Genomic DNA, 19,629 nt, shown 5'->3' with positions numbered 1-19,629 from the left:
TAAAGCTGTTCTTAGGCATTCGAATATGATTCTTTCTGCTACGAAAATTTTGATTTGCATACGTATTCCCAACAATGAGGTGGCATAGTAGTTATCCCCTGAAAAGCGTCCCATTTTTTCTTCCGAACTATCCCACTAGGCTTATCAGGATTTGTGGTTCGGGCGCAATCACACATGATTCTCATGATAGTGTGATTGAAAAAAAAAAAGCAATATGTATTTGTAATATTCCAAAATGTGAAAAAAAATTAAATCCTTTAAGTGTATCTTGAAGACAATGCATGTATAAAATTTTATATTGAATGTGTTCTAAATAAGATATGCTATATAAATGATTTTAAAGAGTTTTAATTATAATTCTAACACCCCGGTCCCATACTAGAAAGATGAGGAAAAACTCACATAGAGTGGGTGATTTATAAAGATAGTCATGATTGTTAAGTCCCACATTGCCTAGTTACTAGGTGAAACTGGGCTTTATAATAAGTTCTAAGGAAACTTCAAATTGACTAGTCCTGTTGGGGTGATAGCGCAAATGTGGTTAGCGCTTTTCTTTGGGCCATTACAAATGGTATCAAAGCCACCTAGTAAGGCCAGGTCATGTGGTACTGGGGCATTGCATGACGTGGCCCCAACGAGGATGTCAAGAACCAAAAGTGGTTCCCTATACATTATTTTAATATAAACATTTTTCTTTCTTCTCTCCTTTCATTTTTTTTTTGTCTTTAATTGGGGATTGTGTTCGAATTTTGCGAAAAAAAAAAAAAAAAAAAAATGAGAGTGTGTGAGAACTTGTATTTTGTAAAGAAATAATATTTTAATAGTATAGAAAAAGGTGAGGGAAGCTTTTGTGAAATATATTTTCATATGGAAGCAAAAGTAATTTTATTCCCTTAACTTAAAAAAAAAAAAAAAAATCAAAGAGAACTGCTAGTAGCAGGACTGGCAAAACAGGTATCTGACACGACCCATTTACAACCTGCGAGGACCCGTTACACGATTAACCTATACACGAACACGACCCGTGTTATCGGATTTGACACAATTATAAGTTATAACACATAATATAACCGGGTAACCCAACACGACCCGTTTAACCCGTTTAAAATAACCGAGTCATATTTGGTAGACATATATGTTAATTATTAAGTACCAGAATCTAACATCATAAGAATTGAAGATGATAAGGTAGCTTCCATTTTCTTCGACTTTTAACTAAATTTTGGCAAAACAAAGCCAGAAAATATCAAAGCTCAGGATATTGTAGCTGTAGGTCTTAATCAAATATCCAATTTTATAAAATAGAAAAATTTTGAGAAACAGAGCATTTTTCTCTTTTGGAAAAAAAGACAAGAGATAGAGAGTTAAAAAGTAAAATAAATAAACTACAAAATTATACCCCCTTTTTGTTATACAAATCAAGGAAGACAGGAAGAAGAGAAACCAGATGGGTAAAATCTGCAGAGATTGAACGGGAAGGGAGGAACCAACGGAAATTAGAGGAATAGGCGGTTCTGGGAAGAGTTGATGTTGTAAATCTAATAATTTTATTTCACTTTTGACGTTCGTTCCTGCCTTATCATCTTCAAATGCACCCAAAATCTCTAGTTTAACCATAATCCCAAATACCAATGAAAAACAAAATCAGAGTAAGAAAGAGAGTCAGAAATAAAATCAGAGTGCAGAGAGAGGAGGCCAAGCGGAGAGAGAGAGGGGGGGGGGGGGGGGGGGTGCCTGCTGCTGCGAAGTTCCTGGCGGCTGGGTTAGACTTAGTTAGGGACTTAGGGTTAACTTAGAGTCTTAGTGCACTGCTTTTTTTTTTTTTGTAACGGGTCTGGCGGGTCACGCTGGATCGACCCGTTAGATACGAATGTAACTTGAACCTGATAAGCCTAAACCTAATACCTATTTTTTTCGTATTATATTTATGTCGAGTTCGCGAATCATATCAAAATTACCTACCTAATTAGTAATGCTCTTAGACATATTGCATGTTGTTTATGTCGCGACTAAGATGTATGAATTTGGATCTGCAATTGGCAAGCAGTTGGGTTGCACTCTTGAAAGCATTTTTTGGTGTAATAAAATTGACAATCTTATTCTAACGCATCTTATGGGCCCCTCCATAAACGTACGTCATAAAGCATGTCTTGGAGGACCGTCATGGCGTCATGTGTGAAAGCAGCTCGATGCTGTGCTTCAATTAACTCCAATTTCCTGGCATACAAGTATACAACAACTCTCCAGGCTCAAAAATAAATAAATAATTTTTTTTTTTTTTAATCAAATAGGGAAAGGGGTAAATTAGTTTGTATGTTATAATATTCTCATAAGAATTTTGGGTATCATCTCCATCCCCAACTTTGGTGTATAAATATTTAAAGAGGAGTAATTATAGATTTTTAAATTATGTAAGAGCAAATCTCATTAAATTCTTATAAATTTTCGCTCATTTTGATACTATTATCGCATTTCGTTATGATTTTTTGTTAATTTTTGTCAAAATACTCAAATACCCATGTGTTTTTTTCATTAAAAAAAAATGCTTAAATCTTTACAATTTTTCATTTTATTTTATTTTTATAATAAAAAAGGGGTATTTTGGAAATTTTAAAAAGATTTAACAAAAAATTTTTAAAAATTAAATAATTGAAAGTTTGATATCCTTAATTAAGAGTTTTTAAACTTCGGTAGTACTTTCAAAATGCGTGAAAGTTTGGTGAGATTTTGTGAAGTCTACCAATCATGTAATTTAGGCCGTTTATAGGAATTAAAACGCTTAAAAAATTTCACCTATTAAAATTATAGTATCTTATATTTAAGAATGAAATACATATAAAAAAAAAAAAAAACATTTTTCAAAGAAAAAATATTTCTATCACTCTCGATAATATGTCATATTTTTATACGTTTTAATACCTAAAAAGGGCAAGAGTATTTAAAGATGAGGCAGTAGAGAGAGAGAGAGAGAGAGAGGGGGAGAGAGGGGGACCTGGAGAGAAGAAAAGAAAAGAAAGGTGCGTGGGAAGGGTGTGGAGTGGGATGGCGAGCCACATGTGGGGAGAGAGAGAGAGCAGCCAATATATTCCTGTTGTTTGTTCCATCTGTTACTGCAACGTGTCAGAGAACTGTTTCGCCACCTCCCCCAAGGGGTTGGACCGGTCTCGTGCAAATGTTGAAAAGTCGATGATCTACTTTGTATTTGTTGTAATTTAACTGTGGACCGACCGACCGACCGACTCCTTCTCTCTCACTACATTACAACATCCATCGGTAGTTTTGCTGTTGTTGTCACTTTTATCATCCATCAATATAATTCCAACTCTCAACATACATATGCTTACTTCCAAAACTACTTGGTATTTCTTGGAATATGGTTTTTTTTTTCCTCTCAAACTAGTATTCTCGTGAGTTGTTGGCCCACTCACCCCACGTACCTTCAAGTTTTTTAAAGTCATATTTGTCTCCACCGGGTTAACTTATGTGGGTGATAAATGTTTAATATATATTTTAAGCAAATCATTTTTACAAAATAAATTTCTCTTATGTATATGCCTATAAATAACTTAATTAAAAATAAATTTATTATCATATAGAAAATTGAGTAGAGAATATAAATAACCATTTATAATTTATAATTAAAAGCTTTTACTTGGCCATCAGATCATACAATCACACCCTCATAAGAAAACCATACATACACCCTCCTCGATCAATCAATCCACCCTACAAGGAAAATCAAGCATCATTGACAACAATGTTATTGTACTGGACAAAGAGCACATCCTCTCTTCCTACTCTCTTCACTCCGGTTTCCCTCTCAAATATTCTACTTGTTAAGAAATTTATCTTATTTTTTAAAACTGGTGAGATGTAATAATTGAGAAAAACACAAAAAATAAGCAATTATAAAACTTAGAAATTTACGTGGTCTATCACTAAAAGCTAGGTTCACATAGTTTTAGCGAAGTTTTACTATTTTCGAGAGATAATGATACATAAGGCATCAATAATACATCCGTACAAAGTGCTAGTAAGAAGCGACTATAAATATGACCTTCAACTGGGTCAAACCACCAAAATGGGAAATCAGGTCCGGTGGGAATCAAATACAAAATCAGGCTCCATGTAACTTATTAATACTATTGACTTAAGCATTGAAGGGGTCCTTGCTCACCGGCATCTCTACGATAGTTTTTTCTTAGTTTAGTAAGAAGGCGAGGCCATCCAAAAATTGCTTATATTAATTGAAAAATATAAAGCATAGTTTATACAAGGATGGTGATGATCAGGTGACAAATGGATGACAGTCCACATTTCATATATCTATTTTTGTTTTTTTTTTAACAAATCAACACTCATTCAAACAAAGAGGCTACCGAGGGCAGAAAGAAAGAAATGCAAGCTTATTAAAACCCCAACCGGACAGATCTAAAAAAACAGGAATGAGATTATAAAGGGGAAAAAAAGATGCGAATGCAGACCGAGAAAACCCCTTGCTGCGGCGCGTACTAGTGATAGATATTGCCATTGAGAGTACGAATACTCCTACCAAATATCTAAACAGGCTTCATAAAAAGCCATGGAGATTTAAATGAAAAATAACTATGGAAAAAAGGTTTCCGAAAAGAAACCAAAAAGAAAAGAAAAAAAGATCAACTCCAAAGAGTCTCATCTGGTTCGGGTTAACTAATAAGCAACACAACAACAGAAAGTTACATAACAGCATAAACTCAAAAAACAGTGATTACTCTGGAGGAGGTCATCGGTGGTGAACTGCACGACGTGTGAGACCCATGCGCCGGCCAATAAGATCCACATGCAAGAGCATGTGGTCCACTCGCCGGTGCGTCAATGTTGGAATGGGGCACAGAACGCAGCGCCAGGCAACTGGATTGCCGGGGATGCTGGTAGAGGAGTGCGTTTCGGCCAAGGGCTGATGGGGAGGAGTAGATCGGGCTTTGAAAAGGTCGATCTTCAAAACTCCATAGATCTGGTCGGCAAAACGTTAAAGGAGACGATCCACGACGGGGGAGAAGCGGCCGGAAAGGAGTGGAAGATGCAGCTTTTGTTTACTGAGAGTCAGGATAGATCTAGAGCAAGCTCTAGAGAGATAAGAGTTCTCTTCTGAAAAGAGATACCCAACAAAAAGAAAAGCATAAAACTGAAGAAAAGGAAAAGAGGAGGAGGAAAGACAACTGCTTTTTTCGTTCAAAGAGAAAGAACAGAGTTTTTTTCTTTTTCCCGCTAGCTAAAAGGCATAGAGTTTCAAATATTTTTCCACTAGAACCCAGCAAATTTTTTTCTTTTAATATCATGTATTATATATAACATGTTGATCCGATTGAGGAATATTGAAAGTCATTTTCATATTGGGTTTTGACAGTTTTGTTAGGCTTTTGCTATACATATAATGTATGAAATAAATGGCGGGGGGCAAGTGAGAGTCGTTTTCAAGTGGTTAGGGCAAGAGTGGATTACAGGCTTGATACTTCAACAGATGACAGATAAGGTGGCTTTATTGCAACAGCTAAGCTAAGGCAAATAATGAAATGATAGCTAGGGAAGTTATCTTGGGAAGCTTAATTAAGGTTTGACCAACTTGAAAGCCTACGGAGCCATAGCATTAGCCCATAGGGCTCCCCTCCAACTCCAAGATTCCTACTTAACCAAACTGCCATTTCTTGGTTATCCGCTTTTGGCCCCATTAGTTTATCATATTAATTTTGAAAAAAAATTATATTATTATCATAGAGAAATTTCTTCTAACTAAACTTCATCTATGACGGACTTAATGAGAAAAAGATGATTAATATGCCAACGAGGAAAAGATGCAATAATCATCTGAATATCCTTCACTAGTTGTCAAAATCGGCTCCAGTTTCTAACCCGTAGAATTCACTGTTTGAACCACTTGAAGCTCATCACTTTTCGTGATAATATTTATTATTCTTTGTTTGTTTGTTATTTATTTCTAAATAAAAGCTAAGCTATTTAGTACTTTTATCATATGAGAGACGAGTAATTATAGAAGTTGCTTTTGTGTTTTCCTTGTGTCATTATAAAAATGAGGTGACTTTTAAAATTACAATTTGATCAAAATTTAATTATGATCAATCACATGGTTAATGGTGATTTTAGAAGTGATCTCATTCTTATAGTAACACAAGAGTAAGTACTTGTAGTATTACTCGAGAGACTGCTCCTTAATCTGGGTTATTGGCATTTGGCAACCTATTAGCCCGATTTTTTAATAAAAATGAATGTCGTTTTTTATTTTATTTTATTTTTATAAAAGTTCTGAGAGTAATTGATAATAAATTCATCAATTAAAATTTCATACCAAACCCTATTTATGTGAGAACTATTAATGGCAACTATTTTTTCAAGCTTAGTTTAGTTCAAAAGTAGCCAACATTAATTAATTATTGCATGGTTTCTTCTTTATTTTTTAATTAGTAGGTCACCCACCTACATCTTAATGATATTCAACCAATGGTTATATTACACACCTACAATTAATTGATATATTATAATTGCTTCTTTTTTTTTTTTTTTTTTTTTTTTTTAACAATGATACAATTTAATTCTATATTTTTATGAGAAAGAGATAGTAATTTTTATAAAGCAGGTAAGCTAAATCTAAAAATTACAACTAGTTGTTTTATTGTACCTAAGCTCAATTCAAGTTGCACGCCTACTTAAATGATATGGCGTTTGACATTGTAATTTTATAGGCAAAAAATACAATTTTAAACTAAATTACAGAAAAATAAATTGTTTGAGATTGCAAGTAAGGATGTGCTTTTTTGAAAACGCACAATTATAAAGACTAAACTGCGATTTTAAAGATTCTATCAAATGCTTAATTCTGTTTTAAAAATCAAACTTTTAAAATCGTACATTTCCAAATCTCAAACCAAAACAAACATAAAAAATTGATTATAAATTTATAGATATTATTTTTGCACACCTACTTAAAGATAAGAATACACGAAACGAAACTCAGAGAGTACAAGGAGACGCGGACCAGCGCCGAAGGGGCCCCTACAAGAAGCAAGAGGAAGCCACAGTAAGAGTAAAAATAGGAGGTATTACTATTATCTACTACAAATTATCTTATTTAACAAATCCTAATATTCTACCATCTATTAATTGGGTTCAAGTTAATTCCGTTCGAATTAACTTGTTTATTAAACCAGTTAGTTTTGGGTGAATTCGCTTAACTTGTAAATGACCCGCATAATCCGTATAATTAAATTATGTAATATATTTTTTTTTACAATTTAAAATCAAAATACTAAAAGGTTAAAATTCATAGAAAGTAATTTATTTATTTTTAATTTAAATTCATATAGAGGTCAAAATTGATCAAATGGGTCGTGTTTGGATCAATCAAACACAACTTGTTTATTAAATAGGTTATGCGGGTCGAGTCATGTCACATGCTTATCTAAATGAGTTATATTATGATTGAGAGGTTTAAATCGTTTAATTAAATAAGTCGTGTTCGAATCGACTTTTATTGAATTTAAGTGAGTGGACTCGTGATGTGACTTATAAATTACTATTAAATCAAAATTCAATAATGATCAATCTTAAATTCACCTTTAAAAAATATATATATTAAATTCAATTTTTAAAGTTACATAAATTTTGGTAAAAAAAAAAAAAAAGAAATGCTCTCTAGGCAACCATTAGTAATTAGGAGACTTGCCCAAAATAGTGTTTAAATAGATACTTAAAAGTACAAAAGGGATTTGGACACCATTCCATTCCTGGTAAACAACTATTCCAACGTATCTATCTCATTTCTTGAAAGAAGTGTTAAATACTATCAAAATTCACAAACAGCAAAAAGATACCAAAAATATAGCCGAGCCACTCAAAATAATATAAAAATACTATTCATAAATAGTATCACACCCGGATTTCGTGAGTATTTCAACTTCATCTCGACAGCCACTCAAAATATAACTTGCATCCATTACCATTTTTTTTTTCTTTTCATAATTTAATATATATATATATATATATATATATTACAGTCATGATTTTCATAAAGAGAAATGTTTGTTTCAATAAAAAAAAAATGACAGAAAAATATTTGAATTGAATTATCTTCAGTTGATTTAAATTGAATTAAAAAATATTCAGTTAATTATATTTGAAGAGTATTTTTGTTTTTTTACTTTTTTTTATGACAAAAATATACCTAAAATTCTCATTCATATATCACTCTTTTGGCAATTAAGAGTTATTGCCAGGAGGCAGGAGGCAGGAGGTGGAGGTACGTGTACTGGGTGAACTAGCTATTGAATGCTGAGAAAAATGATGGCAACAAGTAAATCAGAGACTCGAGTGAAACATAAGGCCCCAAATTTGGCAACCTGGGAACAATTCCTCAATTGTACCATATTTTTATATATCACAAAAAGTTTATAACATTTAAATTAAATCAAACTCAACAAATTTAAAAAAAAAAAAAAAAAAAAAGGCAAAAAAAAAGGCTTTTTGTTTGGGCTATGAATAGTTAATTGAAAAGATGGTAAAACTGATGATTAGATTTAGAGAGGAGGCAGTAAATGTGCGTTGGGAACAGCGCCCCATTAATCGCTGCAACAGTCCCTCCCTCCTCCTCTCGTCTTTGCTCAATCACACACGATATTTTACCGATAATTTCATTTAATTGCCCCCCCCCCCAATGTCTCAGGACTCACCAATATCTCCTTCCCTCTCTCACAGTCTCTTTCTTCTAAAGCAAAACGAAGCAATCCAAGAATAAGTCCTTCTCAACTTTCGAACTCTGATTCGGCAGCTCTTCAATTACCTTTCTGCCCCCCGCGTTTATTTCCAACTGCTCCCCCTCCATTGCCGTCTCCTCTCTCTCTCTCTCTCTCTCTCTCTCATATATTATAACTATATATATATAGATATACGTGTGTGTGTATATATATATATATAATATAGTTGTACTATATCCCTTTGCCATGAATTGAAGCAACTAACAAGCGCTACTTATTATAGAAAATCCGTCAAAATCTCTCTCAGTTTCAGCGCTCAGCTCGTTCTTCGTAGCATTAGCTGTAGCTGTAGCAATCTGTGCTGTGCAATGGAAAACTCAATGTGAGACGACATTTTTTTATTTTTATTTTTATTTTTATTTTTTGTGTTGCCAAAATGCGAGTGAAGGAAATGCATCCGCTGTGCTGCATATCGCTGGAGAGCCCCGGCGGGAGTGTGGGGGACCGATCCGCATCGTCGTCTCTGTGGAGGGCGAGGAGCTTGCCGGCGGGGTTTCCAGGCGGATCCGCCGGTAATGCGGGGGGATCGGAGAGCTCGGTGGCCGGGGTGCTCTACAAGTGGACCAATTACGGCAAGGGGTGGAGATCCAGGTGGTTCGTATTGAGGAACGGCGTCGTGTCCTACGCCAAAATCCGGCGGCCGGAGAATTTGAACCTCCTCGCGCCGGCGACCGATGACGTCAGGCTGATCGGAGAAATATCCGCCGATCGGCTCTCGAGAATGGACAGTGGGAGACGGAAGCACCGGAAAGATGTTGGCATTGTCCATCTCAAGGTATTATAAAATTTTAATTTCACGAGAAAATCTGCGGATCGCGAATCGCCGCTTTTGGCGGTATTTGCACTGGAAGAGATTTCCTTTATAGGCAAAATCTTGGTTTATATTTCATGCTGTTTCTGATTGTTTTGGCAGATAAAAAATAAAAATAAAAAAATAAAAAAATAAAAAAAAAAACCACGAAAGAGTATAGAAGGCTTTGTTATCCGAGAGAGAAAAGCGTATGAACCAGGGGATTCTGGCATTGTTCGTCATTTTTGTTGTTTACTGTGATCTCAGTGGGGTTCTGTGACAACCTTTCTCTCTTCGTCGGTTTTGTAATTTCAATTTCATTTTTCAACTTTTTTACAGTTTAACTGGTTGTCAATGTATAGTGGGTCACATCAGCAGGTGGTGAGGGGGATTCATGGATAGGCTACGTTGTAGCCTTGTAGGCCTAGTTATTGCCCTCTGGTCACATCAGGAGTCGATCGGCATTGGTCGGATTTGAGCTCTCATATGTTCTTTCTCATATCCTTCTTGCTTGATTTCTGCTCTTTTTCTTTCTCCACGCTTTCTTTCTAAGATTTTCCCTAATCCTTATTTCCCAGTGCAATCTCATCCTCTTTAAGTTTGGTCGTATTTTTTTTATAACTTTTTGTTGCTTGCCTTGTTGTAAAGTTTCTGGTACTGTTTCTTTTACTCGAGGTGAGGAAGATTTTCTTTTTCTTTTTGGGATGCCACTGCCCTTTCGTTCTTAAAATATAATACTACAGGCAAATAGAAAGACGTGAAGCATTTCTTTATTTGGAAAAAAGGAAATGTGGAATAGTGCTGCGATCAGCTGGCGGGGATTATGTTTTCTGTGCAATTGAAATGGGTTTTTGTTTGTTACCTTCTTCTGGGTGTTTGTTAACTTTGTTTGCTTTTACTTGTTGTGGGGTTAATTTGGTTTGAATGGTTAGTGGTTGCTTTTAAGTCACTAAAATATTTCAGGTATGGGTCTGATTTGTAGCATATAAACAAAGGAAAAATGTGGGGACTTTGAGGCCATTGCGTGGGGTTTCACTGTTTGAATATTCGTGTCTATGCTATTACTGTTTAGAAACAAGAAAAGAAAGGGGCATACTACTGTTTTGGTGATTTTAGGCAAAATCTCTCACTCACAGCCTATATATATATATATATATCCCTTACTAGATCTCAGTGCCGAATCCACCTCGTGTTCATTCTATAGCCCTTTTAGCTTTTTGGGTCTGGCGATGTTTTGGGTTTGGGTTTACATAACTGGTACTACTGCATGACGTCCCCGTCAAAATGCTGTTGGTGTAATTAGGAGTTTAAAAATGATGAGTAAGAATTTGGTTGTAAAAGGGTGAAGTACACCACTTGGGCTGGACCGAGCCTCATCTGGGTCTGTCTATATTCAATACATATCTTCGGCAGAGCTAATAATCTACATTATCTTAAATAGAAAATATCTGATGTGTAGGCCTATTTCCTCTGTTGACTTTTTTTGTTTTGTGAATTTATGTTAATTTTTAAGTGACATACACTTGTGTTATTTATAGACGTTGTTTTTTTGAAATTTTTAGCAGATCTCATCGTTCCGGGAGAGCAAGTCTGATGACAAGCGGTTTTACATATTTACTGCCACGAAGACCCTTCATCTGAGAACTGATTCGAAGAGAGATCGGGTGGCTTGGATACAAGCTTTGCGCTCAACTCGGAGCTTATTTCCACATAGACCACTGAGTGACAGTCTCTCCCTTTTACCACCAAATGATTTATCTGTGTCAACCGAAAGGCTTAAAAAGCGCTTACTTGATGAGGGGATGAACGAGAGCCTTGTAGAGGACTGCGAACAGATTATGCTTTCAGAATTCTCAGAAATACAAGGACAAGTTAAAGTTCTTTGTGCAGAACGATCCAATTTGCTCGACACATTAAGGCAGTTAGAGGTATATATTCTAGTTATTGTTATGCTTTGTCAATTTGTGGATTAATGCTATGATCAACTGGACAAAGCCTATGTCACCATTGAGTGATTTTATCAAGGGCCGCCACATCTTTTGTCATAGGACTCCATGCCTTCCTTGCATCCTTGGGTTTCCTATGATTTGTTACAGATCGATGAGAGAAAAATTTTAACCAATTTTTTTTCTCTTTTGTTGGTTTTTCAATTTGTTCTTCTTGACCTTTTCAGTATGTATTAATGTCCTTTCCACCTATCATCTCGACATCCTTATTCTGACAGTTACCTTTCTTGATTGCCTGGGGGAGAGGGGGACCTACATGAGGGCAAAGGAAGTCCACGACTCTCCTATATTTTGAAAACTCCTTTCAATATTTTCTTTTGCTACAAGAACCTGCACATCGAATTAAATATTCTACCTTTTCTTAATGGAGTGAACAAATCATTCCTAGAGTAAGTGCGTTTATCTTCTATATTTACTTTGCATTTGCAGGCAGCTAATATCGAAGCTGAAGGCTCTGGAATTCATGATGCTGAATACCAACTGACCAAACATGAATTTTCCGGTCTAGGGCATGGAAAATACAGTGGTACGTATGATATATGCCTCCTAATTCTTTCTCTTCTTTTGCTATGTATTACCCACATTTTGTTTTCGATGTTTGTGGCAATAATGGAGCTAATCCATTGTTCAGTAAACAGATTAAGTTGAACCTATATTCAGATCTTTACAATCATTGACTCTGGAAACGGAACATTATGGCATAGCTCACAATAGCTTGGTTGAAGACTTTTCTGATCTGACCTTAGCTGAAATATCCATTCAAATTTGATAACACATTTCACTTCCAATATATACTTCGTTCTCTGACAAGCCTTCAAATGTAGCAAGTATAAGTAGAAGTCCATCCTTTGTATATTAGTTTGCTGAGTTCTATCTGTAAATCTTACATAATATGTCCTTGTTGAATTATTGCTGATGTTCAATCCTCGTTGAAATCATTTTTAGCTGTTTGTTGTTTTTGTTTCATCCACTATTTAGGAACTATGTTGACTTATCATTTAGGTCGAATGGTTGCATTTTGAGTCATAGTGGTTTCTTTGACATTTTATTGATTGATTACTCTTACATGGAGTACTAGGTAGACTCTTTCTCTTTCTACAATGATAGAAAGATTACTTATTTGCTTGTGGTTTATAATTTTGCCCTTTATTGATTTAGTTAAAATGGAAAACCATTTGGTATATTATCTGGAGTTTATATTGTCAAAACAAAAACTAATCAATGGATTGATTTCTTTGCCACCCAAATTACATTTTGTTTAAGTCTATATTACACTGTACAGTCATCGTATTGAATTTCCTCAATTAAGTCATTTGTGGGTATTGCATGGATAATTGTGGCCAATTGTCAAGACCAAAACTAATCAATGGATTGATTTTCTCAACCACTCCTAATTATGTTTGTCCAGATAGTTTTGTTTAAGTTTAAAATACAGTTTATAATCATCATATTGAATTTCCTCAATCAAGTCATTTGTGGATATTGCATGGATAATGTGGTCAATTTCCCGCTGTCTGTGAGCACCATTATCTAGGTTTGTGTTTTAGCTTCTTACCATGTATGCATATTTCTTGACATTTATGGTTTATAGAATGCAGCACTACTGAATCATCTGATGATGTTGAGAAACAAGAGCTTGAGGAAGTGTCAGATGAAGATGAAATGTCCTTTCATGACACAAAGGAGTATTTTATTGAACCCACTGTTAATTGTGGGTTTATAAAAGGAACTTCAAATTATCTAGATAATTATATAGAAGCTGAACGTCGATCCGATGTGGAGAAAATGCAGACTAAGAATGAAGCTCAAAAGTTCGGACATCTGCCCTTTGAAAGGCGGAAAAAGCTTCCCGATCCAGTTGAGAAGGAGAAAGGGGTCAGTCTTTGGTCCATTATCAAGGACAATGTGGGAAAAGACCTCACACGTGTTTGTCTCCCTGTTTACTTTAATGAGCCAATATCATCTCTTCAAAAATGTTGCGAGGACTTGGAGTACTCTTTTCTTTTGGATCAAGCATATGAGTTCGGGAAAGCGGTAAGATTGATATACATTACTTATTTTCAGATACACTTATTAGTTTCTTGGTTTACTTATACTTGCAAAATGGACATAATGCGTTGATGGCTGTCCCCCAATCTTTACTAAAGGGATTTTTGTTTTTTGCTTAAATATTGTTGAATGCTGCAACATATTGGGCAAAGGACTGGTTGGGGTATGTTTGCTATGAGAGTTGATTGGATCCATTCTTTTTTCACATAGTAATCAAGATGAATTGTTTGCGCTTCTGGTAATCGCTATAATATAGCTGTTTTATTTATTGCACGAATATCTGAACGGACCTCAAGTTATTACTATATTCATTTCATCTTTCATAAAGTGGTGTTAAGGTGTTTACTCATAAGCATTCCAAGCTTGGCCTGTAATGATTTTGATTAATCCATGCTTTTGCATAAGATGATCCTTACAGTGGTAATATTTGGAGCCTTCTTTATTGCATCATTTACCTCCACATTATTGTCTTATATTCCCATTCGGGTGCAACTTGCCTCCAGTTGATTCAGTTGTAAGAAATTAAGAACTGAACCAACCAAATGCGGGTCTACTACTCAGCATAGAAGCAAAACTGAATTGGTTATAGAATCAAATCAAACCAAGTCAAACCAAATAATCTTCCAGTTGGTTTGATTTGCTTCCACTAGTTTATTTTTTCTTCAAAAAATATATATATTGTATTGGAAAAAGAAAAAGTATGGATAGAGAAAAAGATATAACATAGGCACAATAGATGAAGAGACATATTCTTTTTAGATTATTAAGTGTGGTGTATCTTTTTTTGTTTTTGTGTTTTTTCTTCATATGTATAAATTAGGACATATGTGAACTCAAGGTATTACGCGTAAAATGTTCAGTTCATGTGGGTTGGGTAATTCATCATTCAGGTTTAAAACTTTTGGACTAAAATCGAACCAAATTTGTCAAGAACCAAACAAAAACTAGTGAAATTGATCGGTTTGATTTGGGTACATGAGAACCAAGTGGCTCACCTAACTCCTATCGTTGGATATGATTCAGTTCAATAGATTATTCTTAGAATATGCTTTTTAATGACTTCTTTTGCATGTTTACTGCGGTTAAATGCTTTGTGAAGATCCAAGAATATAATTGTTGAGAAAATTGTTGAATCTGACAATTTGCTCCCATGGACCTGTGTATTGTGTAATCAGGGGAACAGTCTCCAGAGGGCTCTGAATGTTGCTGCTTTTGCGGTTTCTGGATATGCTTCCTGTGAAGGTCGACACTGTAAACCATTCAATCCTTTGTTAGGGGAAACTTATGAGGCTGACTTTCCTGAGAAAGGAATTCGCTTCTTCTCTGAGAAGGTACCGTCCAACCATTCGCTTCTTCTTTGAGAAAGGAATAAACAGCAATTATATTCATCTTAAAGTGGAAAAGAGTTTCATCAACAATAAAGAGAAAATTGGCATGATGTATCACTTTCCAGAAACTGAAAAAATGACTTATATTAACTGTGCGAAAAACAGGATCTTGAATTAAGTCTTTACAATGGAATAGACAAGTGGCACCACCCATATGTAAAGTGGTAATCAAATGACAAAATGGTACAAATTACATTTCTTACCCATTAAACGAAGAAAAGGCTACTATGTATAACCCTTAGGGAAAGATTTCATGAATATTTTGTCTGGAAGTTTGAAGATTGCGTTTGCGGTTCATAAGAATATTGGCATGATTGCGTTTAAAGAGAAAATTGGCATGATGTATCACTTTCCAGAAACTGAAAAAATGACTTATATTAACTGTGCGAAAAACAGGATCTTGAATTAAGTCTTTACAATGGAATAGACAAGTGGCACCACCCATATGTAAAGTGGTAATCAAATGACAAAATGGTACAAATTACATTTCTTACCCATTAAACGAAGAAAAGGCTACCATGTATAACCCTTAGGGGAAGATTTCATGAATATTTTGTCTGGAAGTTTGAAGATTGCGTTTACGGTTCATAAGAATAGTAAAAAAAAAAAATTAATTAATATGCGAATGTGTTCTTTCAGAACTTAAGAAGTATGAGCGGGAGGCATAATTACACACCTTGAATACATAATGCTGCTGTATGGCCATGTATATGCTTCAAGTATCTTTTAGTCACTTCCATAAGTGTACTGTGTACACTTTGAACCTATAATACCATAAATGCATAATCAAACAATTGACTATAATCTTAAATCCGAAATAATGTGATAATATGTTGATTCAAACAGGTCAGTCACCACCCAACACTCATTGCCTGCCACTGTGAAGGCAGAGGGTGGAAATTCTGGGGTGACAGCAACATCCGGGCAAAATTTTGGGGGAGGTCAATTCAGCTTGACCCTGTTGGAGTTCTGACCTTGGAATTTGATGATGGTGAAATTTTCCAGTGGAGCAAGGTGTGTGTTTCTGCATGATTGTGTTTGTGCAAAATATTGACTGCTCAATTGTCTTGATCTTGGATAAACTATTATAGGCCGCTGCCAAATCAAGATTGATTGGGCATAACCTGTTTTTACATACTTTGGTCAGCTTTCTTATTGATCCAAACCATTCAATTAGGTCCTCAGAAAACAAAGGTTGAAATACTTCGTAGTTTGCATAAATTCTTTGAAAAAAATGATTAACATCTTGCTTATATTTGAAAGGCTTATAACATTGCATATATAGGCCACAAAAGCAGGTTTTTTTTTTTTTTTTTTTTTTTTGGTTCAGTGAAAAAGGCACCAACTTTATAATATCAATGTTATTTCGTCTCATATATATTTTCCTTTAATCTGTTGAATAGTTTAAATTGTTGTAAAAGCTAATGGAATTATGTAAGTGAATGATGCCCTATCAAGTTTGATGTGGTGTTTCTCTATCATAATTTATCCACTTTACTCCTTTTGTATTGGGATGCCACAAATATTCTAAAGTATGATCATGCTATTCATAGGTCACTACAACTATCTATAATCTTATCCTTGGTAAACTGTACTGTGATCACCATGGGACAATGCATATACGTGGTAATCGCCAGTACTCATGCAAACTCAAATTTAAAGAGCCCTCTATTCTTGACCGAAATCCTCGCCAGGTTAGTAATGCATTGTACTTGTTGAGAATTCCATTTTGTGTGCTTGCCAGCCTGATTGTTGCTTCTTATGTTCTATAATTATCTGTAGAAGTTAGAAACTTCTAAATGCTTTACTGCTTCATCACCCTACATCTTTATGGGTCTACAATCCACATACTGTACCACTAGTCAGGATACAACCTGTTTGTCTAATTTAGTTGTTATTTTTTCTGACATAATTAACAGATTCATTAAATTATGTCCTACATCTACTCAGGTTCATGGATTTATTGAAGATGTTTCTGGAAAAAAGGTTGCAACCTTATTGGGAAAGTGGGACGACAGTATGTATTATGTTAATAATGATGGAAGTGGCAAGCCAAAGGATTATACTACCTCTTCCGATGCATCCTTGCTTTGGAAAAGGAGTAAGCCTCCTCCTAATCCCACTCGGTACAACTTAACTTCATTTGCAATCACATTGAACGAGCTGACACCTGGACTGCAGGTAGACATGATGTATTAAATCAATTTCTAAGTAGGCATTTTCATTTTCCTCTTATGCATCTCTAATTTCTTTTTATAGTTGTCTGATCCCGGGTATTTGATCACGGATTAAGGAGAAGCTCCCACCCACTGATTCGAGGCTTAGACCAGACCAGCGGCATCTTGAAAATGGGGAATATGATAAGGCGAATGCAGAGAAGCAGCGGTTGGAGATGAGGCAAAGAATGGTATACTTGGCATCTCACCTCCTCCTCCTCAACATCATGCACACGCATCTTAGCTCATTTGCTATTTTTTTTGTTCCTCTTGTTGTGTGATTTTTACACTCTGAAAGCAAAAAATGTTCAGCCCAACCATGTTGTACTTGGCCTATGCGTATGTGTTTCTCAATGCGGCATTGAGAATGTTAGGGCACATGTTGGATGGGTTTTTGCTCTTAATTGTGCTTGCCTGCCTACCTAATGATAAGTACTGATCTTGCTTATTAAACTTTGAAAATATTGTATCATGGTTTAAGTAGAAGATTAGGTTAGGATTTGTTTGCTGCTTCTACTGAGATTTATGAGAAAAAGGGGGGCTGGATACTGTGGATGGTATAAATTGGCGTGTTGAGCTGCAAATGTCACAATGGACATTCAGAGCTGAATTAAAAATGAAGAAACCATAGTATGGCTGATAGCAACAAGTGCAAGTTGAAATGAGTCCTGTAACAAGTGACATTAAGTTTTCTGGTTTCTTGGGCTCTTAAATTTCCCCCAAGTAGTACCTACATTCTGACTTAGTTTCTACTGATTCCAGTCGTCTTGTTTTGCTTTTTCAGGTTTCTTTTAGTTTTGTTGTTAAGTTCTCTGTGTGGTCTTTTGTTTGTATACTTGATGGGGGAGAAAACATGTAGAGACTTTTAAATTAAAAAATTGTAAAACATAGTAGCGAGTATATCTACCTTCAAGCAGGGCCAACTTCAGATTTTATGCCCACATTCATCAAAGCATTTATTATTTTTATTTATTGGTGAACATCATGCTCCTCATTGTACAGTCAAGGAAATTACAAGAAAATGGGTGGAAGCCCAGATGGTTTGAGAGGGAAGGTGACAATGGAGCCTTCCGCTATGTCGGCGGATATTGGGAAGCTAAGGAGCAGGCAAACTGGAATGGATGCCCAAATATATTTGGTGAAATTAGCAAAGACCTTGTTGATCCCTTAGAAGTGTCATGATCTTAGTTCAGGTGTGTACTTACTCTACACCATATTGATCTTAAAATTTCACTAGTCTGCTATCGTTTGCTCTTGCATTAAAAATTCATACGTTACAAAAGCCTTTGAGTCCTAGTGGAAACAGTATAATTGTAATATGGGCCTGCCTCATTGTTTATGATGAAAGGAAAATCCAAAGCCTGAATATGTTTCAATGATTATTTCTTTTCAAAGACAGTATTCAAATCTGTCTGCCTGTCATAGTAAAAATGGAAAAAGAAAGAAAAGAGAAAAAGAAAATCCGTCTCCAAGTTCTCATATCCATTCACCACTTGATAAAAAATACATTCTCTCCAAGTTACTATGCCTTCTACTACACGTCACTGAACCTGTTTGTTAGAATTGCACAGTAAAATTTTAAATTGACTTGAATGTGTTTGTGATAAATGCAGGACAAATAGAAATCCTTTACACCACTGTTAGAGAGCAAACTGGCAAGAAATAGCCTGGTTGTTCTTGATTGGCGAAGTTGGTTTGGGCGGACTGGTGGAGAGCTTATCTTTCAAGTCTTCATCAATGATTAGTAGATCAGAAGCCTAGTGTATCTTTTTAATATTGGTGTTGTCTGCAGCGGGGTAATTTGTGTAATGTAATCTTTCTCTTTCTCTCTCTCTCTCTCTCTCTAGCATTTATATCATTTTTATTCTGTAATTTCTTAGAAATAAAACAAAGAAAGAAGGTACTTTTGCCATCAGTTTAAAGATGTAATTTCTTTGTTCAGGCTATTAAGAGCAGTTCTTCTTCCTTGACCTTCCTTCCAATATGCGAGCAATCAACCAAATGTTGAGAGCCATTATGGTGGTATTTGATAACATTTGTTAAGAGGTGGTTTTTGTGTTTTGATGTTAAATAAGAGTGAGAGTAGTTATGAGTTTTTGTGTTGAAAGATATTTGTTATTGTTTTTACCGTCTTGGTGAAAAAGGAAAGAGAGGAGTTAGTTAGCAAACGGGCTATTCTTACTTGCCTTTGAGAAACTTATCACGTTGTCATTCAAGTTGGCCAAATCCTTATAGCTGCTTCAGTCTTTGGGCCTTTTTGGTTTTGTCTCCATGCTAAAGAAGAGTTGATGAACAGCTGAAAGATCCTCCATTACCCATCTTCCTTGGTCCTTCATGACTCGCTCTTTCATGGGTTGCTCGATTTTGATCCTTATT

The 19,629-nt window shown here is 35.3% G+C and overlaps 1 protein-coding gene across 3 annotated transcripts; it reads left to right on the top strand.

Moving 5' to 3' along the window:
• The first annotated feature begins 8,956 nt into the window (after positions 1–8,956).
• ORP2A (OSBP(oxysterol binding protein)-related protein 2A) lies at positions 8,957–19,345 on the top strand. Of its 3 annotated transcripts, none has more exons than XM_059586311.2 (11): positions 8,960–9,579; positions 11,160–11,522; positions 12,030–12,126; positions 13,192–13,634; positions 14,825–14,980; positions 15,884–16,051; positions 16,591–16,731; positions 16,988–17,218; positions 17,331–17,444; positions 18,256–18,446; positions 18,867–19,345. In XM_059586311.2, exons 1-10 carry the CDS (start codon positions 9,181–9,183, stop codon positions 18,433–18,435), a joined length of 2,292 nt encoding a protein of 763 aa, XP_059442294.1. In that variant the 5' UTR covers positions 8,960–9,180; the 3' UTR covers positions 18,436–18,446; positions 18,867–19,345. The 3 variants fall into 3 exon arrangements, with proteins under 3 accessions (XP_059442295.1, XP_059442294.1, XP_059442293.1); XM_059586310.2 differs by having other exon boundaries at positions 11,157–11,522; XM_059586312.2 differs by lacking the exons at positions 18,256–18,446; positions 18,867–19,345 and having other exon boundaries at positions 8,957–9,579; positions 11,157–11,522; positions 17,297–17,424.
• Positions 19,346–19,629: the final 284 nt, after the last annotated feature.

This window comes from Corylus avellana, chromosome 3 (genome assembly GCF_965113065.1).
Source record: "Corylus avellana chromosome 3, dhCorAvel1.hap1.2, whole genome shotgun sequence".
In the NCBI taxonomy this organism is placed as follows: domain Eukaryota; kingdom Viridiplantae; phylum Streptophyta; class Magnoliopsida; order Fagales; family Betulaceae; genus Corylus; species Corylus avellana.
This window is presented reverse-complemented; position numbering and strand designations above follow the sequence as displayed.